Source organism: Apodemus sylvaticus, chromosome 19 (genome assembly GCF_947179515.1).
Source record: "Apodemus sylvaticus chromosome 19, mApoSyl1.1, whole genome shotgun sequence".
NCBI lineage: Eukaryota > Metazoa > Chordata > Mammalia > Rodentia > Muridae > Apodemus > Apodemus sylvaticus.
In genome coordinates, this window is record NC_067490.1 from 57,718,666 (window position 1) to 57,744,856 (window position 26,191).

General features: G+C 36.8%; 2 protein-coding genes across 2 annotated transcripts; both read right to left on the reverse strand.

The window, feature by feature from the left end:
• Positions 1–5,429: 5,429 nt before the first annotated feature.
• LOC127669696 (olfactory receptor 14J1-like) lies at positions 5,430–6,401 on the reverse strand. The gene has a single exon (XM_052163876.1). The coding sequence runs from the start codon at positions 6,399–6,401 to the stop codon at positions 5,430–5,432; it is 972 nt and encodes a 323-aa protein (XP_052019836.1).
• Positions 6,402–15,512: 9,111 nt separating this feature from the next.
• On the reverse strand, positions 15,513–16,475 carry LOC127670240 (olfactory receptor 14J1-like). The gene has a single exon (XM_052164628.1). The coding sequence runs from the start codon at positions 16,473–16,475 to the stop codon at positions 15,513–15,515; it is 963 nt and encodes a 320-aa protein (XP_052020588.1).
• Between the last annotated feature and the right edge of the window lie 9,716 nt (positions 16,476–26,191).

Here is a 26,191-nt window from a genome sequence, read left to right on the forward strand (position 1 = left end):
TGTAAGGGAATTGTTCAGTTCCTATTTAGGAAGCATCTTTATATATTTGGTTTTAAGATCCTTTTCTTTTTTTTCAACTTTGTTGGAATATTCAGGTTCTGCTGTGGTAGGATAGCTTGGCTATGTTGGTGACATATTTTCTTGGCTCTTATGTTTCTATGCTGGTGTATAGACATCTGTGTTTGAGGTGAGTATATGTCTAGGTGCTGATTTCTGAGCATTGTCTTGTTTTGATGGAGATTTACTTTCTGGATTTTTTATTCTCTGGATTTTCAGAGAGTCTTGTTGGCTGAGTGTTGCCTTTTTTGTGTTTAAGAAGGAATGTTTGCTGGTGTAGGAGTCCAGCAAAAGATCATCTTTAGCAATGAAAAGGAGTTATAGGTAGGTGAGATGTGGAGCTGCTTCTGATGCCCTGTGCTAGCACCCTCCATGAACATTGGGTGTGGGATAACAAATAGTGTGGTAGGTCTTCTTGTTAGTCTTCTGGCAGTCAGGACATGTGCTTAGTAAGTATGTCTGCCCATAGCACTTGTTTTAGACACAGATGAGGAAGGAAGAGAAAAGCAGGTGAGGATGGTTTTGGTATCTACAAGAGGCATGGAAAGGGGCCAAGGAAGCTTCCTTTCTCTTGTATTCTTTTCCAGTGTTAAAAGAAACTGAGAATTGGGTTGGGGATAACAGATTATGAGGTAGGTCTTTTGACAGCCTATTTAGTCTCCTGTCAGGCATGGCCTGTTGGTTGAAAAAGCAATATATGCCTGTAGTTGAGGACTCAGACACAGATGAGTCTGGAAAAGAAGAGCAGATGGGAATGGTGTGTGGTATCTACAGAAGGCATGGAAGGGGGAGAGGAAGCTGCTCACTAGGGACAACCTGGAATATTGGGTCTCTAGTAACAGAGAATGGGGAAGGTCTTAGAAGCATCCTACCTAGCCCCATAACCAAGATCTTAATACTTAGGCATCAGGTTCCCAATGATCATTTATTTACTTCTATATTTATTTAGTTCTTGTTGTTATTAATCTGTGAAAGACTTTCATTTATTGGATAAAAAGTACTATATGGATTGGGCCGAAGGTTCTGTGGGTGGGTTGCAGTCCTTATCTCCCTATTGGAAGTCCAACTTGTCTACATGAATTTGCCACTCATCCATATCTCCCATCTTTAGGAGCCTCAGCTAGACTTACCTCAGAAGGCTCACAGACACTTCCCTGATTCTAGGTGTCAGGCACATCCTCCTGATTGCCCCTACTCACTGCTGATTTTCATCTCTCTCCACTGCTTTCTCTTCATCGATACCCACCCCATCCTGCTTCCCTGCCCAGTTCCCCCACTCCACCTCCAATATCTATTTTATTTCCCCTTCTGAGAAAAAATCAACCATGCTCCCTTGGGCCTTCCTTTTTATTTGGGTTCTTTTGGGGGGGGTATCTTTTGATTATAGTGTGGTTAACCTGTACTTTATGACTAATATCCATGTATAAGTGAATACAGAACATACATGACGTTCTTTTGGGTCTCAGTTACCTCATTCAGGATTATATTTCCTTCTTCCATTCATTTGCCTGCAAAATTCATGATGCCTTTGTTTTTTAAATAATTGAATGGTATTCCATTGTGTAAATGAACAATGTATATACATCCATTCTTGAGCTGAGAGACATCTAGGTTGTTTTCTACTTCTGGATATAGTGAATAAAACTACTAAGTTTGTCTTGAGGTCTTTGATCCAAACAGATTCGAGTTTTGTGCAGGTTGATAAATATGGTTTTATTTGCATTCTACATGCATACATCCAGTTAGACCAGCATCAATTTTTGAGGATGGTCTTCTGTCTCTAGTATATTGTTTTGTCTTCTTTCTCAAAAATAATGTGTCAGTAGGTATGTGGGTGTAAAGAGAATACCTTGTGTATTGTATGGATGCACCATCTCTTAAATAAAAAGCCTATTGCCTATGGCTTAGGCAGGAAATGAAAGGTGGGACATCCAGGAGGCAGAAAGAATTCTCGAAGAGAGCCAAAGAGATTGGAAGGTGTAAGGAGATAGACATATGGTACCTGGGCACAGTATACCTGCCATGTGGCAGAATGTAGGTTAAAATAAATGGGATATTTAAGTTATGATTGAAGTCAGTGTGAAGGTTAGCTATATGACTAAGATATTTATAAATATATTTCGAGTTTGAATCTTATCTCTGGGAGCTTGGGGATGAGAGACAAACCAGATCATAACTTCTGTATGTAGGTTTATTTCTGGATCTTTGATTCAATTCCATTGATCAATTTTTAGTTTCTATGCCAAATCCATGCAGTTTTTATTACTATTGCCCTAATCTACAGCTTTAAATCAGGGATAATGATACTTCCAGATGTTCTTTTATTGTTCAGGATTATTTTTACTTATCTTCAGTTTTTGTTTTTTTCCATAATTACTTGAGAATTGTTCTTTCAAGACCTGTAAAGAATTGTGTTGGTATTTTGATGGAAATTGCATTGAATCTGTATATTGCTTTTGGTAAGATGGCCGTTTTCACTAGAGTAGGCCTCCTTTGTCCCTGGTTAGAGCAGTCCTCCTGGGAAACATTCAGGGAGTGGGGTCTGGGAGCAGGAAATCTGCTAAGACATGGCTGCAGATGAAGGTGCAGACCAGAAGGATGATGGGGTTCTATGTCCCTGGATAGAGCAGACCTTCTGATAGACAGGCAGGTTGTGGGATCTGGGATTAAGCACACTGATCTGCCATGGGTACAGTTGGATGTGCAGACCCATGGGGCAATGGGGTTTTGGTAGAGCTGAATTGATCCCACATCTACTGAGCACTTTGTGGGTGTGGTCCCCTGGTATCATATTACCCAGTCTTAAAAATGCATCTGTACACTTTAAAAGATACACTACTTATTTATAACTATAGTTACATTTATTCATATGAAGTCATTTTACAACTTCCAGGATAAAAGTCAGTTTCCTAATTCAGGTGCAGAGACTCAGAATTGTAAATTGTTTTCAAACAAAATAGCAACATTCAGTCCTGAGTAATGTGATATTTTGAGAAAGAGATATGTGATATGAGAATATGATATGAATTAGACACTACAATAATACATGTAATTGTTTCTCTTTGTTCATACAATTTTATAATTAAAACATGACAGTTGTCTATTTATTTAACAATGTTATAAAATCACCTTTTTTTATTCTTCTACTCTAACCACCCTGCCATATTTAAATGGCTAATTTACATTTAATACTCTAAATTTTTCATAATTGTCTATATCTATCTTCAGTGACAGTGTTTGCTGAAGTTTTCTTTAAGTACTTTTATTGCATTTGTATTATTTTTTTGGTTTCTTATCATTAACATATTAATTATAGATTTCTTTATGTATGTTCACCCTCCATGTCAAAAGACAAAACTAACATATTCAGTTACAGAGCCAATAACTTTATTTCCAGTCAAGTAAGCCTTCCTTCCACAAGATAGGAAGAATGTTTATACTGGGTAAAAGCAGAGCTACAAGTTCTCCAAGGTGGACAACTGAGAAAAAAGGTGATAGATAAGTCAGCATTAGCTTACTTAAGTGTATTTCTCTACTTGTAATTATTAAATGTGGGAGGACTTTCAAAATTTTTCTATTTTAAATTGTTAGGATTCTTGTGGTTTAAGGAAAGTCTTATCTATTTTGCATCTTTCTAACTTAAAAAAAAAAAAACTATAGTTAGATATGTGGTGTTTACACTCAATTTCTTTGTCCGGTCTGCTCTGCTCTGCCAGAGCATAACAATGGTCACTGCTGCATGGTCTGTGCCATTCATTTTGAATTACACATAAATTTTATAATCTCATCCACAACTCTCTTAACTTTACCATATTATCTCAAGATGTTTTGATACTTTCCTACTTAGATTAAAAAACATTTATATCTTCAGCTTCTGGTATCTTTGGCCATTTTTTTTACTACACAGAAATTTCTTTTCTACAAATCTCTAAACTACCTTAGGATGGCTCAAACTCTATTTATTAGATATCCTACTTTCCTTTATTTCTGTCTCTGACTCTGTCTGTCTGTCTGTCTGTCTGTCTCTGACATATCCACATACATACATATGTGTGGATGTGTATGATTCATATGCAATTTTCATCACATTCATTAAAGGGAACTGTCATTTATTATAGGTGCTAGGGCAGAAGATAAAATAATGACTGGGATTATCTATACAAAACTTCCCTAAAAACATAGTTATGGGATTTAACTCTCCATGAACCTGTAGATCTCTGACTGGTGGTGAATGTTTACTCCTAATGGATATGCATGTAAACATTCTGTGTTGTAAACTCCTTATTCAATTTATAATTTTAATTTATATGTAAACTTGTGATGAACTTTTTACCATGCAATCATGTATTCTGAAAGATATGTAAGTGTTGAAGACAAAGATAAGAGATCATTATCATCATCATCATCATCATCATCATCATCATAATTCATTGTGCTTTTCCCTTTCTCTTAGAGAGCTTTCATAGGGAACTTTTTTACAACCTAGAAATAAGTGGTAAGTTCACTTTTCAAAGTGTCCGTTTTTTTTTCCCCCTCGGGACATCAACTAGCAGGCTGAAAGTTAGAGCCCAGCCATTTCTGTGAAGATAATAGAACAAAAGCTGCATTACCTAATCCCTAATCTCTGTTAGGCTACAGGTGTTAATTGCCTAAGACAGAGACTTTTAACTCTCAGAATGAGCAAGAAAGTTTTTAGGACTTTTTAGCAGTTATCATCATTGCTATACAGACTAAGCTTGCCTAAAAACATCACAAAGGTCTTCCTGCTTCTGCCTCCTGACTACTTGGATTACATTATAAAAATGACTTACTAGTAAATGAAAATTAATAGTAAATAATACAAGTTAAAGAACTGAGGCTTATTTGTATATTAATTACATTAAACACTTGGCACCCAGGAGAACTATATTAATTACTTTATATAGAGATGCATAGAAATGGCATACTTCATCCTATTCCTTAAAATTTGTATATGGAAAGATAGTAATATGAATCTTTGAAATAAGTGATAAATATTAAAATTAAGATCCATTTGGTGAACTGAGTAACCAGTAACTAATTATCCTTTGTGCTTATTATTATTATGATATTTCCATAAACATGTTAGGATTATTAGTAAGTTTATATGTGTACTAGTGTGGCAATGGACTAAAAGAGGTAGGAAGAATTGGGTTTGTATTACTAGATTATAGTCATATATTTTTCACTAACTTGAAAAATCTATAAGTAAATTTAATGAAATAGGTTCAAAGAATAACATTGAAACTTGCTATGAAATAGATTTATAATATATATTTTCTAGAAAATATCGTTATTTTAACATTACATATGTAACATATTCATTATAATAAAAGAATTCTTTGTGTTCAGTGTTAACAGACACTAACAACAGAACAAAAATAATTTTCCCCAATGAATTCTTCACTTAACAGTAACTTCTTTATAGCTCCCTTCAAGGACTCATTTCTCAGACTATAGATGACAGGGTTGAGGGTTGGGGGTAGTACTGTGTAAAAGATAGAGAGCATGAGGTCTAAAGCAGTTGGTGAGTCTGGGGTTGGCTTTAGATAGGCACAAATCCCTGTTGAGAGAAAAAATGACACAACGAAGAGGTGGGGCAGGCAGGTGGAGAAGACCTTAGATCGGCCTTCAGCAGAGGGCATCCTGAGAACTGTGGAGAATATCTGGCCATAGGAGAAAGCAATCCCCATGAAGCAGACGAAGGCCACTACAGACATGAAAGTAGACACTCCCAGTACTCCGAAGTAATCATTAGAGCAGGAGATCTTGAGCAACTGGGGGATATCACAGAAGAACTGATGAATTATTTTGTCACCACAGAATCTGATAGACAGAGTACTTGCTGTGTATAAAGTTCCAGAGATGCCTCCACTTAGCCACACAGCTGCCACAGCCCAAGTGCACTTTCTGGGACTCATGATGACCTCATAGTGCAGGGGGAGGCAGATAGCCACATAGCGGTCATAAGACATCACTGTGAGAATGGCTGTCTCACTCCAGGCCAAAGCTGTGAAGAAAAAAACTTGCAGCATGCACTGGCCATATGAAATGTAGCCACTTTGTGCTAGGGAACTCTCAATATACTGGGGAACTGTGACAGAAAGGGATGAGAAGTCCAGAATGGAAAGGTGCTTTAGAAAGTAATACATCGGAGACTGGAGCTGTGGGTCCAGTGTTGTGATGGTGATAATGATGAAGTTACCTGCTGAGCCGAAGAGGTATGTCACCAAGAAGAGCAAAGCCTGTAAGATCTGCAGCTCATGGTTGTCAGAGAACCCCACGAGGAGAAATCCACTCATTGTGGTTATGTTTCTTGTAGCCATTTTGAGAATCAATTTGTGGTAACAGCTAGAAAATAAAAATGTTTTTGAAATGCAATATATATATATATGTGTGTGTGTGTTTAATATATATATATATATATATATATATATATATATATATATAACAGAAATTATACATAAATGTTCTATTTTCTCTATTCCAGCTAATGTTTGAGGAATTGCAGTTTATCAAGTTTTCAGACTTGATAAATATTCCTTTATTGGCGATAATCTGCAGGATAAAACAGTTCTTCTGTGATGAAGTTTAGACTTTTTGATACTTAAGTAGTAGTTAAAGGTGAGTACAAGTGTCACAACTCACCATATTGTTTTCCTTTCTCTAAAATCTTTTCATTTTCCACTAGGGAAACCTATGACTTTTAAGTCACAGTAGAAATACCATTTTGAGATACTGCCTAAAGTTTTCTATTCTTTTTCTTTTTCTTTTTCTTTTTTTTTTTTTTTTTTTTTTTTTTTTGGTTTTTTTCGAGACAGGGTTTCTTTGTATAACCCTGGCTGTCCTGGAACTCACTCTGTAGACCAGGCTAGCCTCGAACTCAGAAATCCGCCTGCCTCTGCCTCCCAGAGTGCTGGGATTACAGGTGTGCGCCACCACCACCCTGCCTGGTTAAAGTTTTCTGTACTTACATTTTATGTACTTCTGAATTATATTTTGTATACCTCTGTATTGTAACAGATGGTCTAGCTGTGCACAGGTGATAGACACTTCCTTCCTAGCAAACAATGTGCTCATTACCATAGAAACTACATGCAGTGGTACTAAGAGCCTAATCAAATGAGGCATCCTACTGTTTTTCTGTTTTTTAAGTGTAGCAAGCCCAGAGCCTTGAACTTTCTCAGCAAGCACTTTAACCTTTTTTCTACTTTTAAATGGACTTTTTATGAAGCTTACTTTTGCAAAGGAAAATATGTGTCATTTTCCAATTTGGTATCTAACTTGATGGCCTGGAGTATAGTTGGTATCTAAAAACAAAACAAAACAAAACAAAACAAAAACAAAAAACAATAAAAAAAAATCCCCTGCTTTTGAATTGTATGTGTGCGTGTGTATGGGGATACATGTGCATGCTTGTGTCTGAGTAAATCATCTTGTAACACTGGTTTTTGTGAGAACTCTGAATCTTGAGATTAAAACAGTTCCTCCTTGTTTTAAGCTCAGAGGAATAGCCATCTAGTGCCTGCCTTTCCCGAAATAGTGCAGACTCAGGCTGCCTTTCTCACATTCCTTTTGTAGAATAAACTCAACCTCTGAGTATTCCATTTCTACAGTTTTCCCTGATAGAGGCCTGTTTTAAGATTGTAATAAAGCATCAGTAAATTAAAAGTTTTAAAATATACTTAGCTGCCCCACTGGAAAAGCTCTTGGCTTTAATCCATAAAAAAGGATCAGAACTTTAATCTATCTTGGGTACCATCAGATTAAATGGTTTTCATCGAAGCCACAAACGATACAATATAAAGTCGGAAAAACTAAACACTGTAAAGTTGCCTCAAACATTTTCTATATTTCTCATTTCTGCTCTGTTGTAACTGGTAAAATATTAACAGAATTATTGTTCATTATTTTTGTTTTCATTTTGTCAAATTGTACAAGGAGTTGACAAGAGACTGAGAATCTAAACAGTTAATTACATTCAGCACTGAGTTTTATAAGACAAATTCTGGTAATTTTCAGTAAAATTAAAATTTTTTCTGCTCTACACATTTAGTTTCATTTTTGTTAAGCTAAATATTTTAAGATCCACTTTACAGGAAGAACTTAAATCTCAGATGTTTTTTATAACAGTAATGAGATGCAAAATTTGAACAGTGGCCTTTTAGATTGACATCAATTTTTTTTCACCCAAAAATATAACTATCAAGAAGAGTCATGAATGACTTTGGGGAAAACACAGTTTTTATAGAACATGTAACACTGAAAGGTTTATCTCTACTGCTTCCCTCAGGTAGCATTTTAAAAATAGTTTTCCTGATTCCTGAGTTAAACAAGCACATTATATATCAACCTTTCTTATTTATGGTTCTCCTGCATAATATTTTAAAACTTTTACACGGATCACATATGTGGTTTTTATTAATTTACTCATTTTCAGTAAGGTGAGCTTCCTTTCTTCCTTGATTGAATTATAACTTTGCTATTTCAACCTTCATTTAAATTCTGCAGTTTAATGTACTGCAAGGATTTATAGAATAACTTCCCTGCATACATCCTTTTATATTGGAAAACTCGTCTTAGGATTTCTTGGTGTGTAGGCATCTATCTAAACTGATTACCACCTGTGAGTAAATTACTTTTCTACAACCATAGAGTTTTAAAATGTGCTGTTGAAGACAGGTTTGTTTTTTACTGTTTTTTCTTTGAGGGGTGGAGCTAACATAAAAACCAACTGAATGACAGTGTGCCTCATTTTCTCTACCACTTTGTCACTTGGCATTTGGATCCATTGAAATGGTGCAGGGGATTTGGTGAGACTAGGATTTTATTGCCAGGTCAGTGGTTCCTAAAGTAGCAGATCTGAGAATCTACTGGGAAGAAAGTTTCAACCTAGAGAGCAGAGCCTCAACACTTAGCAATTTTGGTTTATAAGGTCACGTGACACTCAAAAGGCTGTATACTTACCACCCTCCTTAGTGTTGCTGCTGGTAAGAGCATCACATAGAAATCCACTTTTGGTTAAAGCATCATCTTATTTCCGGACACTGGGAGCTGCTTTTGAACATTTGCTTCTTACCTAATAAATAAACCATGGAAATTCATATATTTTGGTGTAAAACAGTTTGAATTTAAACATATATTACAGCCGGGTGGTGGTGGCGCATGCCTGTAATCCTAGCACTCTGGGAGGCAGAGGCAGGAGGATTTCTGAGTTCGAGGCCAGCCTGGTCTACAGAATGAGTTCCAGGACAGCCAGGGCTATACAGAGAAACCCTGTCTCGAAAAAAACAAATCCAAAAAACAAAACAACAACAACAGACACACCATGAAATCCTTAGACAAATGGATGGAGCTGGAGAACATCATACTAAGTGAGGTAACCCAGTCTCAAAAGATCAGTTATGGTATGCACTCACTGATAAGTGGATATTAGCCTAGAAACTTGGATTACCCAAGTCATAATCCACATATCAAATGATGTCCAAGAAGAACGGAAGAGTTGCCCCTGGTTCTGGAAAGACTCAGTGCAGCAGTATAGGGCAATGCCAGAACAGGGAAGTGGGAAGGGGTGGATGGGGGACCAAGGGGAGGGAAGAGGACTTATGGGACTTTCGGGGAGTGCGGAGAGAGGAAAGGGGAAATCATTTGAAATGTAAATAAAAAATATATCGAATAAAAAATGCAAATTAAAAAAAACAAACAAAAAACACCATATATTACAACTAATTCTATACTCCTTTTTTTCCATTTTTAAAATTTTTTCATTTAATCTTTTTTTTTTTCCAGTCCAGACTGTACTCTTAACCCCAAAAAGATAAAGTGTGCAACATTGCAGTGTCCTACTGCAACACATACACCGCAGAGCAATGCCGGATAGTAATATAGGCATGTAAGAGAAAGTAACATTAGTTCAGAAAACATTACCTTAAAATAATTTCTCCACTGCTTCCAACCAAATCTTTATTCAGGCTTGTAACTTTATGTATGCAGTCTTATGTTCCTTTTATCTTTCTTTTGACTACTTTGTGGGTTTCTTTTTGTTTTGTTTTGCTTTGCTTTTTATTTGTTTGTTTAATCTCTCTCTTGTCAATATTTTCTCTGGCTCAGCTCAGACTCCCCTGGTTCAGTTGTCACCATCTGTCTTCTCTTCTCAGTCTGCTAGCCCAACTCATGTACAACTGCTTCTATTTTCACTCTGCTCAATCACTTTTCTTCTCTACCCTACTCAATCTTCTTTCTTCCTGCATCAACTGTTTTCTCTGACACTATTCTTCTGACTCCTGAACCATCCTCCTGCTTACTCCTCATTTCTACTACTCTTTCTCTTTCTCACAGTCTCTGTTGTTTTTTTATATCCTCCTGTCCCAGAAGTCCAATAGCCAACTGACACTGTAAAGCATAGGATCATTTAAAGGGGTAGGTGCATAAAATATTTCATACTACAGAGGCTATCAATATAAACTTGTTAATAGTTAATTATAGTAAAAAACAAGTTTTATGAAAGTGAGTAAATGACTTTCAGTATAAAAACAAATACTGCTGTATACTCATCAACCCTTATCTCTCTTCTTTGTATTAACAGAGTACATGTCCCAATCCACCTTTCAACATGGTTGGGCATTCACCTTATGTACATCTAGTCAAATGTAGGTAGACGTGAAACATCTATTTCCAGGCAGGACTCATAGAGACCTTATGTAATTTTTGCTTAAAAACAAAACACAAACACGCAGATGTTGTTTAATCAAAGATTGCATCCATATATATATTTGGGCCTTGAAAATGAACATCAGTAGTGCACAAATATTCAGTTCTGCTTGTTTTTAATATCCTCAATCTGGAAACAATCTAAATATTATTTAATGGGTGAAATGTTAAGTATATTTAGTGCATCTGTATTACAGCATACCACTCAAGAACAGAAAGGGAAAGGTTTATGTATATGGATGAGAACAGTGATAAGTGTCAAAAAGTCAGCATCAGAAGTTCACATGATGTATGATTCTATGTATTTTTGTACAACTCCTGAAATAACAATGTTTTGAAGATAGGGAAAATACCTTTGATTGTTAAGGACTGGAATGTGGTAGGGAAGGAAGGTGAATGTAACTATGTAAAGGGTAAGACCATAGACATCCGTGTGGTGATAAAATAGTTATGTCTCAACTGAGGTAGCAGCTATATTGCTTCATACGTGTAAGACTATAAATCTATGATTTGATATTACATTGGAGTAATGTAAGATAGATAAAGGAGGCATGGTACAGATCTGTTCTAACTTGCAACTTCTGAGACTCTAGAAAAATTATAAAAATTAAATAAAACAAGATTCTACTGAGCATTCTCATTTTCATTCCATGTTGTTCCATGATCAGAGAGGACTCTGTAAACACAATAATGGAAAGAATCTACCATTCACTTGTGGTATACTGTATAATTTTAGACATCACTGTAGATGAACTCTGAAAAAAGATAATAGATATTTCTTTCTCCTGAGTGCTGTGCTGGTTAAATTTTGTCAGTTTAAGACAAGCTATGATCATCTGTAAAGAGGAAAACGCAATTGAGAAAATGCTTCAATTTTGTTGGCCTGTAAGCAAATCTGTGGATGCATGTTCTTGATTAATGGTTGATGTGGAATTGCACAGTCCTCTGTGGGTGGAGCCACTCCTGGACAAGTGTTTTTGGGATGTATAAGAAAGCAAGCTGAAAGGGGAGGGGGGATATTGGGAAAGATTTTACATTGGCAATGTAAATTAAGACGATATTCAATGAAAGAAAGAAAGAGAGAGAGAGAGAGAGAGAGAGAGAGAGAGAGAGAGAGAGAGAGAGAGAGAAAGAAAGAAAGAAAGAAAGAAAGAAAGAAAGAAAGAAAGAAAGAAAGAAAGAAAGAAAGAAAGAAAGAAAGAAAGAAAGAAAGAAAGCTGAAAAACTCCCGGAAAGCAAGCCAGTAAGCATCGCTTCTTCATGACTCAGTTTCTGCTTCCAGGTTCCTGCCTTAAGCTCCTTCACTAATTTCCCTCAATTATGGATTGTGGACTATAAGATGAAATAAAGCATTTCCTCCCCAGGCTGCTTTGTGTTTCTGGGATTTATAGTGACAACAGAAAGCATATGTGTCAAGTTGAGATATTAAACTATGAAGTCAGGCCTTATGTGGGATGTTTCTATATGCAGTAGATAGTAGTTAACATATAAACTCACAACTTGTCAAAGTACAAAGACTGAGCCATCCATATTGTTATATCATTGAACTCTATGACTCAGGGACCATCACTGAAGACGGTATGGAAAGACTGTAAGAGCCTTGGAGAAGCAGAAAAATAGTGTCTTCAGAACCATTGTCCTAATAAATTCAAAGGGGCAATAATTGACTCCACAATACCTACATAAGCTTAAGCTAGTCACTATGGAAGTAGAAAGGATTCATGAGCTTCCACATCTCTTACAGTCTACTGCAAATAGAAAACTGAATTGGGCTTAAATAAAACTAAGCCTGCCAACATACACTCATGTACTGGGTAGAGGCTCACAGGTCCCCTATTCCTCCTTGTTCAACTATTTCAGACTGATGAATTCTAGGGAATGTATGGCCATTGCCTTCAGTTGTGAACCAAATGGTGAACTCACCACTATTCTATGGGTAGTCCCAAATCTCTGGCCACACATTCTGGTCAAAACCAGAAAGCTACAAAGGAAAAAGTAACATTATGTGGAAATGTAAGAAAGGGATCTGTAGAGAAGAGGGGAGAAAGAAGAATAGCAAGTGTAAGAGTCAGATGAGAGAGCATGGGGGAGGGAAACAATACACCAAATACATGTAAACTATTTCATCGTACACATTTAATCAAAACAAAAACATGACCTTAGAATGCTGTATTAACATTCATAAAAACTTTATTTAGAATGATCCCATATTGTAGTCAATGTAGTTGTTTACAAGCCAACAACATAATGAACAAGATATTCCCCTAGTAAAAGACATAACAAATCATACTACTGCAAAGTAAGAGTCCCATGTCTATGTAATGGAACACAATTCAGATAGAAAGAAGTGAACTATGTAGTTCAGCCTCAGAATAGCACACTCAGCAACATTTCCTGCTGAAGAGTGAATGGTATAAATCCAGAAAGGGAAACAACTGTGTAATGATAAAAGTCGTTTGGTGGTCCCTGGGGTTAGAAGGCTGGGACAGAAAAGATTGCTAGATACATGTGAATACCAGTTTGGTTCTGTGAGTGTCTTGATTGAAGCTGCTTATTTAAATGGTTGACTTTCATGCTCAGTATGTGTACACTTGACATGAATGCCATTTATTTTTTTTTAATTTTTTAAATTTTTTTGTTTTTTTGCTATTTATTTTTAATGTATACAAATCTCATTACAATTAAGATGGCAACGTGTAAATTAAAGAAATTATTACTGCATTCAAAACAGAAAGTTGCTAGGGATTGTTTATCCAGTGTACCAATCTGAGAAAATGTTTATCTAAAGCCAGAATGCCAATGAAAATACAATCAGAACTAATTACTGACTGGTTGGTTGAGGGTTGGGAGAAGATAGCATTCAAGTACATAAACAATTAAGTGGCCAGAGGAATCATTAACTGTGGTGAGAGAAAAAAAACTGATACAAAAAAAAATGTGAGTTGAAAATGAGAAAAGATTGAAATGTGGAAGTTATTAATGCCCGATTATGGCTGATTCTCTGGAAGTTAGTCAGTCAGTTAGTATTACATATTTTCCTTCCATGAAATGACAAATAGTTTCTGATTAGAGTTCAGTGGGCTTACCCTTCAACAACAGTACAATCTAATGATATGCAAAGATGACAAGAATCAAAGAAGCACACACAGATAAACCTACAATGTTATTTATCTTTATTTTGTGTCATTGTTTTGTTTCTTGTTGGAACTTTTAAAATTATTTCTGTAAGAAAATAAAACACTTAAATTTTTAAAATTTATCAATGGTAACATAATTCATAGATGATATCCTGTATTCAAGGATTTTAGTGGGTAAAACAGTACTCAGGAAGATGCAGCCAAAAATTGAATTCATGTAGGAGAGAGGATGAGGCATAAAAGCCAAGGAATTACTTACATACATGGATAAATGCATTTGTAGGTCCAAATGATAATTAAATCATGTTTAAAATGATGTTAAATATTCAAAACAAAAAGTAAAGTAAATATTGCATATAGTCAATAGAACAATCTAAAAATCTATTGTTCCACCACTACTCATTCCCCGTATCATTAAATTGTGTACTTTGATTCTTTTGAACACTCAAGATGAAGGGTCCTTTATATTTTAACTTTGCAAATAATGAGTCTTTGGGAAAAAAGCAGGTTATTAACCCAAGTGAGCAACACCATTAACTTCTCAACACTTCAGTTAATGCACTCACAGATTAGTGCTCAGCACACAGGACTCATCACAGATGTGCTTTTGACTGTAGGGATCTTGCTGGAGTCTCTTTTTGTATCAGATAGGGTAAGATTTAACTTGAGCATTTTCAGTAATGGAAAAGAGGATCCTTGGGATCTACTTCATTAGTGAGGTATAATCACGTGTCCCTATTTTTATAATGATATGCACACATACAAATTATTCTTGGGAACAAAGCATTTATGTTGTGAGACATATAGATAAATGTACACTATAAGAACATTAACATGAGTTATAATTTTACCTATTTTTATTTGAAAAAATATTCTTGTTGCATTATTAGTAAAAATGGAAAATATAGTAAAACTATAAATTGGTTCACTTGGATTAGGAAAGGAATATATAGGAAACGTGAATTTTGGTAGGGACTGAATAAGTTATGGACATAGTTACTGTACTTTTTATGAGCAAGAAAACCTTGTAGCTATGTAAGAATAGCAGGTAACTTGGTAGCCTAGAGGCAATTATGTACAGCAATAAGGGATCTAGTATCACACAGACAAAATCAGTTTACCTAATGGCAGTTTAAAATGTATTTATTAAAATTAACTTTAAATTGGTATTGGGTCTTGTCAAAACTAACTCTTTTTTCACTCTTAATTCCTGTACATCCTTAAGAAATGATCTGAAATAATATTGGAATTAGAGGAACAAGGGAGCCCATGCATATCCTTACTGGTCAATTATCTTTCATTTGATATAACATTCTTGAGAGCCGGGCAGTGGTGGTGCACGCCTGTAATCCCAGCACTCTGGGAGGCAGAGGCAGGCGGATTTCTGAGTTCGAGGCCAGCCTGGTCTACAGAGTGAGTTCCAGGACAGCCAGGGCTACACAGAGAAACCCTGTCTCGAAAAACCAAAAGAAAACTCTCTTGAGAAGGACATAACTAAGAGAAACACTGAAACAGAGTCTTAGAAGAAATCTAATTCATCACTCCTCTAATCTAGGACATAGTAGCAATATCTCTTAGTTTGTTGTCTCTTTAGAGATTGAATATAGCTTTTGCATATACCATTCTCCGAGAAAATTCTTCTCTTGACAACACTTTCTTCAGAGCTGCTTTCATGGACTCATTTCTCAAGCTGTAGATGAGTGGATTGAGTGTTGGAGGTATCACAGTGTAGAATATGGAGAATATGAGGTCCATTGCTGACAGGGAATCTGAAGGAAGTCTTAGAAATTCAAAGCCTGCAGCTGAGAGGAAGAACATGACTACAAACAAATGTGGAAGACAGGTGGAGAACACCTTAGTCCGACTATCAGCTGATGGAATTCTCATCACAGTTGAGAAGATTTGAATGTAGGAGAATACTATGGCAATCAAACAGACAAAGGCTGTGGATGTTGTAAATGCAGCCACTGCAATCTCATTAATGAATTCATAAGAACAGGCTAGTTTTAGCATTTGGGGAATGTCACAGAAGAACTGGTGAATAATTCTCTTCCCACAAAGAGGAATTGAGAAATTAACACCTGTGTGTATGAGCCCAGATATTCCTCCAGCCATCCATACAGCTATCACTGCACACTTGCAAGCATGGGGATCCATAATTGTCTCATACTGCAGTGGCTGACAGATGGCAGCATACCGGTCATAAGACATCACTGTGAGAATACCTACTTCTGATGAAGCCAGAGCTATGAAGAAGAAAACCTGAAGCACACACTGACCAAAAGAAATGAAACCATTGTCCATGAGTGAGTTTGCAATGGACTGAGGAACAGTAACAGAGATGAAGCAGAGGTCCAAAAGAGAGAGGTGCTTCAAGAAGTAGTACATGGGAGAATGAAGACGTTGGTCCAAGGTGATGATGGTGATAATGAGGAGATTGCCCATGATGGCCAACAGGTATGTGATCAAAAAGAGCACTGCATGTAAAATCTGAAGGTTACGCTCATCAGAGAACCCCATGAGGAGGAATCCAGTCTTGAAGCTCACATTCATTATGGTCACTCTTGAGACTCAAAGTTTAATTCTATTTAAGAAAAGCTAAAAGAAAACTAGTGATAGCAAGAAGAACTTGTTATCCCTGGGATTAGTTAACATTCAGTTCTAACAAATATTTAACAATTTTCTGGAACTAGAAACCTTAAGTGTAATCAACAAGTCATAAGAATGTTCAGGGCTAGAGCCTGACTTGTCACTATTAGAATAACTGAATGACTAAAATTGCTTTACTTCAATAAAGCCAGTGGGAATGAGGTCATATAGTAACATCATCCTTTATACATGGTACCTTAGCATCAAGCTAATATATTGCAGCCTCCTCTGATGACTATAGAAAATTCAGTTACTGGTACACTCTATAAATGATTAGGAACAACAATGACAAGAAACCTATTAGTCACTTCAGTGAGAACATGAAGGCAACTTTGTACTACGTTCTTCATTTTCCTATCTGCACAGGAATAAAGTTCTTTCTGCCTTTTCCAAGCCTGTGTGTGCTCTTTGGCCATTTGTATTCAATCTCAGTGACTGCTTTGTTACAGTGTGATTTCCTCTCTCTCTCTCTCTCTCTCTCTCTCTCTCTCTCTCTCTCTCTCTCTCTCTCTCTCTCTCTCTCTCTTCTCTCTTCCTATTCCTCCCTCTCTCTTTCTCTCTCTCTGTACATCTCTGTATTATATATATATATATATCACATTCATCCATCCATTTTAGACAAAAGCCCATGTTCCATTCTCAGCATTCTCTTATAGTCTATTTTCTCTTGCTTCTTTGCTCCTGTTTCAGATCCTCATATTCATGGTTAGCTATCTCCCACTGGGTCAACTCCACCTCTGTCTGTCACATCTCTTTCATCTTCACATTCAAGCACCTGTTTCTTTAGTTATTACCTCTTGTTATGTTGTTGTAAATGACTCTTTCATCTTTGGAAGTTTCATTCTTTAACTTTATGCAGTTCCAATCATGCTTCTATTTTGTGCTGGGCAGAGCTGTGAAGGAAATCGCCATGACTTTCTTAATTTCATACTTTATTTTCTGACAATTTCATTATTACAAGTGATACCCAAAATTCTTGGCATGCCAAACATAATCTTCCCCAAGATGTCTCCTGATTGACCTACTCTTTACTCATTATTACTTATCAAATCCTTTCCCTGTGTCTAATAATGATGATTTCTTAGATTATTCACAAAGAATCAGTCATATTGCAAGTCTATGCTGTTTTGTTTTTCCTGGATCATGCTTTGATACTTGAAATTTCAATTTCAAAATTAATTTTGATGGTTGGAATCTGAAATTCTTCCTCTAAGACCCCATCTACTTTGTCTGAAAAAATATTTGATAATTTTAAGACAGTCATGTTATTTCCCTGGTTTTAAATTCTTCTGAGCACAATAGGCAGGCCAAGCAGTGTTTACTCAAGGTAGCCCAGATCATGCACACTGAGGTGGCTATAATTCATGTGATTTTCATAAATTCACTTTCTGCATGTATTTTCCAGGCTATTCAAACTATTCTTTGAGTTTTAGTAAGTTTTATTAGAAGTCATACCCCTGATACCTGACATGGATGCTTGCTCATGCTCCTTAAATCTCAGGTGCATCTTATAGAATTTGAAGAAGTTTCACTCACCGATGCTGATCTTAGTTGGTAGGAACAAATATCATTGAATCCCTGAGACAGAACATCTTTGTTCAAGAATCAAACTGTGGGATTTTCTTACAAGGAGAAAACTAAGGAGCTTTCACACAAAAGTGATGTGAGGCAAAAGATGCTTTAACCTCTCATTAGGTTTATGGTACCTGAAGCTGCCCAGGCACCAAGGGACATGCTGTTCCTCTAAGCTGGCTCTCAGATAAACACTATAAGTTCAGAGTGTGGAATTTTGAGGAATTCTTCCTCAGGGACTCACCCAGTGGCGACTATTTAATTATTGTCTTGATATAACTGAAAGTTATAATCCAAGTACTACAGGTAAGGGAAATAAATAGGTTTTTAAATCTGATTTCTAAAGTTTGTTTATAGATTTATATGTGAAAAGAACCTTTTTCCCTTTATTTTTTTATTTCAATTTAATTTGTCATTGATAAACTCATGCACATTTGTATAAGCTTCATATAAATAGGTAAATATTTAGTAGATGTTTATATATGTGAATTCTCAATTACAAGAATTCTTAGCATTAAACTATGTTAGCATTACATGAGGACTAAGCTTCCTCCAAACACCGTGTCTTTTCTAAAATCATTGTAAAGGTGATTCATTTCAAGTCTCCATTTTAACAATTAATGGGTTTTTCATGTGACATGTCTCTCACAGGTTCATGTGTCAGAATGCTTGGGGCCTTATAGGTGGCATTGTTCAGAAAGTTGTTGGAATATTAGGGAGATTGTGTTTCTTTGGGTTATGTTGCACATTTGGACCAGGCATTGAGGTTTTCTAACCTGGGTTCCACTTCTTCTGTGCTCTCTGCTTCTTCCCTGTTGATACAACATGACCTCATGGTAGCTCAAGCTACCATGTCTTCCCCAGTGATGGAAGTACCTTCTCAAACTTTAAGCCAACATAAATTCTTGATTCCAAAAGTTTCTTCTTACCAGTCATTTGATCCCAACTATGAAATAGCTAACAGAGAAAGTGGTAAGCTCTTCAAAAGTATATGGTCCTATAGGCAAAGTAGGAACTATGAGGGTTAGATTATCAAAAAACTTACAGTTACAGTTCAACTCACTGGGCATTCATTTGGGTTCAATACATCTTCAGTGGTTGTTTTTGCAAGATTGTCTTTTACTTATTTGTGTATTATTTAGTTATACTTACCAACCCATCATGAAGTTCTTTCTCTTTTAAAATTTGCTTTTCATTTTCCAATCCTTTATTTTATTTTTCTATTTTTTCTTTATTCTTAAGAATTCACATGCTGGGCAGTGGTGGTGCATGCCTTTAATCCCAGCACTTGGGAAGCAGAGACAAGCAGATTTCTAAGGCCAGCCTGGTCTACAGAGTGAGTTCCAGGAAAGCCAAGGCTACACAGAGAAACCCTGTCTCAAAAAACAAAACAAACAAACAAACAAACAAACAAAAAACCAACCCCCCTCCAAAAAAGAATTTACACATGTGGTCAGTGAATGCTAATTCTAGTATGTTGGTAAGATGATAATAAATACGTATATTCAAAATGTAAAACTATTATTTGCTCATATCATCAATGGAAATTATCCTTTTATGTCTAATAAACATGGCAACAATGTTCTGATATGAAAAATAGAAAGAAAAAGGAAAGGTCATAACTGCTTCTAGATATGGTGAAGAAGAAAATTTATTATAGACATGTGGGAGAGTATAGCCAAGGTCAAGAATATCTGAGAGAGTTCAGAGTAGACATGACCCTGAGCCATGTGAGGAGAAGGGAGAGGAAGAGAGAGGGGAAAGAGATGCCTCAAAGAGAATAGATGAAAAGATCCAGTAACCAAAATGGTTAGGAGGGCACTGTAACAGGGCCCTGAGGGATAGAGGGTGAACTGGCAGCCAGTATCTGACTTGATATGTTAACTAGGCATTTCAGCTGTTTGTGCTGGGTTTGAAACCTAACAATATGGATATTTTTAGCTTATGAAATATGGGTCTATACTTTTCTTTCTATTTGATGGCCACTGTCTATTTGCAAAAATTGCCAATATGTTTAGTCAATTTACTAATAGCTTAAATTAATTTCAAAGATAAAGATTTTTTTATTGTTTTTACTGTTAAACTAATTTGATTTGCTTGCCTGATGTTACATATTCTTTAGTGGACTTAGCCTTGTGTTTAGATGCATTAAATTCTTTCTAGTGTGGGGATGTCATAGTCAGTCCTAACCTGATGTCACTATGCTATTGCCGGCTCTATCCCAGTCAATCAGTGACACTTCCCCCACAGTGCTTACCCTGTGTAATACTTACACATAACTTCCATGGGGTCCCTAAAGAAATTTAAAATGCTATTAGGCATGCTTTAAGAGCCATTGACCTTTGCTCTGGAATGCCTAAGAGATTTTAGTGTCTTGCTTGTGAGATAATAAGATAATGCTGTTCCTGCTTTCTCTTTTGTAATCTTTGCTTATTGCTGTAAATAAAAAATAGTCTTTTTATTACTATATAGTGAGAAAGAGAAGGATCTGAGGGGTGTAAAACAATTTCCTGCCCAGCTATGAATTCCATTGATAATTGTAATGTAGTGCTGGAGAGATGGTTCAACGGTTAAAAGCACTGACTGCTCTTTCGAAGGTCCTGAGTTCAAATCCCGGCAACGACATGGTGGCTCACAACCATCTGTAAAGAGATCTGATGCCCTCTTCTGGTATCTGAAGACAGCTACAGTGTACTTAAATAAAATAATGAATAAATATTTAAAAACACTGTAATGTAAACTTTTGATGCTCACCTTTATAAATTATTCTTTTAGCTTCTTACTGCATTGTATGTTTGGCTCTAAGACTGCTGTTCTTTTGCTAGCAGTAAGAATAAATTCATTCAATCTACATTAGAGTCAAGTCTAAGTCTTTGGTCTTTCCCATGGTTTCTAATGGTATATCACTAGGAAGCATTCATGTAGAAATGTGAACCATATTTATATGGTTAAAAATTCAAACTTGGGTTTTCTACATGCAATCCCTGAAATACTTCTGGCAAGTCTGTGATGTGGACAGAATCAAATAGATATTTTGTGTTGTAAATCAGTGCTCCAACAGCCTAAGTTTCAGCATCTCAGCACCAGAAATTCCCTTTCTACCTCACCTGTGGGAACTTACACCATCACCTGTCAGTACCAGGTGTGGTACATTTCCACTATGACTATGAGTTGTATATTTTTCTATGTGACATGCATACCCTTTATAAAAGTTCCCTCTCAACATCTCGACTGTTTCTCTGTTTCCCTGTTTATCTGTCTGTGTTGGTATCTCTTTTTTCCCATGTCCCAACTCCAAGGTGACTGTCTGCTCCCTCTACCCCCAATAATCTTCTTGTGTTAGATCTGTTATATCACATGATCAATGTAGCATACCTTGGCCTGGTTCAGCCAAGCTCCAGGTGCTGCCTGATCCTAAAGTCAGTACTAAAGACTTGGTAGGATATCCTGGTGCCTGTGTGCTCCCCTCTTGTGGGCCTGAGCTACACTAGGACCCTATCTTTTATCCCCAGTCTGCCTACAATGACACTCTATCCATGAATTGGTGACTGATCCATCTCAGAAAGTGTAAATGCTTCCCTGAGTCTCTGGTGGAATTGCCCACTTGGGACTCTTTGGTGAGTTTTCAGTGGTTTTCACCTTCTGGCTTCATTGGAAAGTCCTGGTACCAGTCATCCACATCTCCTTGGGCTTTTAGCCCTGGCCCTTGGACTGTGAAGTGACAACCTGCTGTCCAACTTGTGCCTTTTTTACCTGGTCTTCCCTAAATCCTTGAGATGCCTTGGACTTCAGGCTTTGAACTGCTCTCTCTACCTCACCTATGGGAACTGCTTCATCCACCTCCTTGTTCCACTTTGGGATTTTTCTTGGAGAACCTCTCAGGTCAGAGGGTTCTCCAAGGTGAGGGGATATGGGGGTGTGGTGGCATCTTCTCAGAGTTGGTCAGGTGGGTGGATGGGGGGAAGAACTCTGTGAGGTGGGACTGGGACGGGATGTAAATAAATAAAATAACTAATTTTAAAAAAGAAAAAATACCATAGACCTATCAGGACTATACCTAGTGCCAGACTTAAGAGCCTCTAAACTTATCTTCCCCTTTCAGTCAAATTTGGCTTCCATACACCTTAAATAATGAATCCTAATGCTTCTAACCAAATGATCAGGGGAACATAAAAATTCCTCATTCCCTATTTCTTTTTTCTTCTCTCTGAGCCCTTTTTGTTTCTGTCTGATCTCCTTGTCCCCCACAGTGTGTTAAGGTGGGAGCAGGGGGAAAAAACAAAGTAGGCTAGCTGTGGTGTGCTCAGCTTGCACCTACTCCCCCCTGCAGAGCCTGCTGGAAATAATCTCTTAAGGTATGAAGATCATTTGTTTGTGAATTTGATTTCAAATTCTGGAGTCAGATTCTTAAGCTATAGCTTGTCCTCATGTGACCTCTGGCCTTAGATCCAAAAACAATATCCTAAGATTATGCTGTAAATTCTTATCTCAGGATTTGTAAGTTATTGTAGATATATATCTATATCTATACACACACACACACACACACACATATATATATATATAAACATTTTAAATTATTAATTATATATAAATTATATTTATTTTAGTCATAAGCCTTTAAATAATATATCTTAATATATGTATAGGTAGGAAAATAGTTGTTTTTAAATAGCAACCATGTAGCTCTCTCCCATCTCTGCTAGTGATCTCATCAGGATGTAAGCAGCCACATGGGCTGGCAACTATCTTTACTAAGGTTAAAGAGTGCATGCTATGTGACCTCACCATCTTAAGATGACCCCATGGCATAAAGCAACAATTGTAAAATGTCCTAGTCCTAATGAGCTCTCTATTTTTCATTGTATCTCCTTTTATATTTGAAGCAACAAGGCTCAAATACTTTGAATTGGTACAAACTTAACTATGATGCTAGAAAATTAAGGTTATATTTGCTACAACATATTGTATATGCCATTCAATTGTTTTTCAGATAATAAAATGTTTAAGATGATAAAATAATGAAGTTCTAAAGGTCTATTCAGATTAATAAAAGTTAATTTAAGATGTAGGACTAATGGCATGTCTTTGGTAACTGCTTAACACCAAGCTGCTAGAAAATATAGAAAAGTAACAACATATGTTTGATAATCAAGATTTATAAGTTTCTGAGGTCTACTCATGTTCACAGTAATAATTGTCTAGCTTTCTTTGTTTTTTTAAGTTTTAGCTATTTGGATAAATTAAGCCATACAAAAAATTCAATGGTATATAATTGTGCACTATAAAAGGATCAAAGGAGTTGCCACTCTCTCTATGGACTGTGTCTATGATTAAAAGTTTTATTTTGATACTAGAAGAGCTTCAATTTAAATTTGTTACTTTTTAGCAGGGCGTGGTGGCACACGCCTGTAATCCCAGCAGTTGGGAGGCAGAGGTAGGTGGATTTCTGAATTTGAGGCCAGCCTGGACTACAAAGGATGTTCCAGGACAGCCAGGGCTACACAGAGAAACCCTGTCTCGAAAAAAAAAGTTATTTTTAAGTGTAAACATAATAGATATGGAATATAAAGTCCTAGTCTTATTAAGTCCTAGACTTACTAAATTATTGTAAACTGTGAAGCATAATTAAGAAATACAAGTTAATATTGTCAGTCATCTTACAAATGAACAAATTCTGTAATATGTTAAGAACTATACTTGTAGCCGTGCTAATATAATTACTTACAGGAATAAGTCTTATTCAGTTTTCAAAGTTAAGTAACTAGAGCAAGTAATTACATGAGGTATACTTAATAGATAGATGGCCCTCAAACTCTTCAGAGATCTGCAGAAAATGACATTTATAATGTTCAATAAAAAAGTTTTTCATGAGAGAGAGATATGCTGTTTCCTGGCAGTACTCCTGTTCTCCTCCAAAGAAGATAGGCACAGAAGAAAGTCCACCTGGAGTTTGTTTTTAATGTGTCAAGGCCAGCTATGGGTGAAAACCTGCCCTTCACCTGACTGCAGCCAGAATGCTCTCCAAACTGTGAACTGCCCTACCACTTTGCAGTTGCCCCCAAGGTCCTACCCTACAGGAAAGTCTACCAGATTTCTGGGCCTGGCAGCCAAAGACTGATACTACCCTGGGACTTCTGTCCAAATGACCATGGAGAGACCTAGGGTTTCTATCCAGGTAGTCGGCCAAGTCTCTGTCATTTTAAAAATTTAATATATTTCTTTTGAATCTTTGTGAATTTCACATCATATACTCTTATTCCACCCATTTCCCAGTCCTTCCACATCTGTCCTCCACCCATGTAACCAGCCCCCCAAAATGAAAATAAAAAAATATAATAAAAAAACCAAACAAACAAAAAGCAAAAAATTCCATCTTTCTGTGGAAGCTGCAGTGTGTGTTGGTGTGTTACACAGTATACCCTTTTGCCCAAACAGCTTTACTTGCAAATGTTCATTGGCAATGAGTCATCAGTGGTCTGGTTTGGGGCCTCTGGCTTCTGCTAACCCATGAATACTAGACCCTCACCAAGAATCCTCTCAGATTTCCTGCTGTTGTTCTAAGTCATGGAGATTCTGCAGGAACAGTTCCTTCATACACTCCAGCAGCTCATAAATGATTTAGATCTTGGGATGGGCCATCTCAAAGCCCTGGATTTGGACCAGTTTAGTAGCTGAGGTGGTCATCATGTCAGCTTTCCCACGCCCACATCACTAGGGCTAGCTTTCCCTAACTGATCATGTGAAGGGTGGGGTCAGCTCTTTGTAGTACCATAGCCATTGAGGGATGAGGACAGCTCTCCCACACCCTTGCTACCCAGGACAGATCTTCAGTGCTTCCCAGGATGGGGGCTGTGGACAGCTATCTATACTGTCACAGCCAGTGAGGGATGAGATCTGCTCAGATAACCTATAGACATCAATGTGGCTTCAGACAGCACATCAGAATGTCTGCATGGCCTTTAGTGGCAACATGGGCCAAAGACATCACACAGATCCCTGGTGAAATGGAACCATAGACCCAGGCACGGCCCTTGGTGGCAGCATGGGCCCAGACATCACAATAAGCTCTGGTAGCAACATAAGCCTCTCACATCAAGATGTTCCTCAAGACCTTCAAGTCTACAGTTCTGTTTCACTTCATGGTATAAAAACTGCTCTGCTTCTCTTTCTTTTCCATCTCTCCACCAAATACTTATTCATTAAAGTGGCTCCCAACCCAGGTGGTGGGTAGTCCTCTGACTGTCTTCTGGATGCCTGCCCTCTGACCATTTTTAGTAGATTCAGGACCTGCCTCTTCATGTATACAATCAGGCCACAGGCCATATTTTCCTAGAGTTACTACTAGGCCTATATACAATATACCTTGTTACCAGACTGAGAAAAGAGATGACCTCACAAAACAGATTTCAATGTAATGCTTCACTATTCCTTTATTTAAAGGAACTCTTTTTACAATGATTGCTCTCAGTATTTAACCACATGTGTCCTGTGGTAAATATCATGATAAAAATGTATAAGGGTTATTTTAGATCTGAAAATACAAGGGCTTACATTGTGGGAACCTAAGAAAATGTTTTAGGGTCTAAGAGGGTGTTTTAATGTATGTAAATGCAAATTTTGAAAGTTAGAGGACAGGAAAGCTGAAGTGATAAGAAAGTGATTTATGGTATATAAAAAGAATGCAAAATGCTTCAGATTTATTTTTCTCGCTAATAAACTGTTTTATTAAGACTACAAAATTTCAGACTTTTAACATTATTCAGTGGAGTTCTGATAAGCTATTAACCTAGCTCTGGTAAACTACTACTACTACTACTCCTACTCCTACTCCTGCTACTGCTACTACTACTACTACTACCACTACCACAACTACTATCATTGTTACGAGCTTAAGATTGTCTTTGTTTATTTATTTATTTATTTGGTTGTCTTCTAAGTATAGATTTAGAAGTGCTTCTCCTTGTGCTAAAAACTCTCTTTCTAGAGATACCTTTCTGTATATACCTCCAGTCTTCTAGATAGAGGGGAATAGCCCCTCTTTCTCA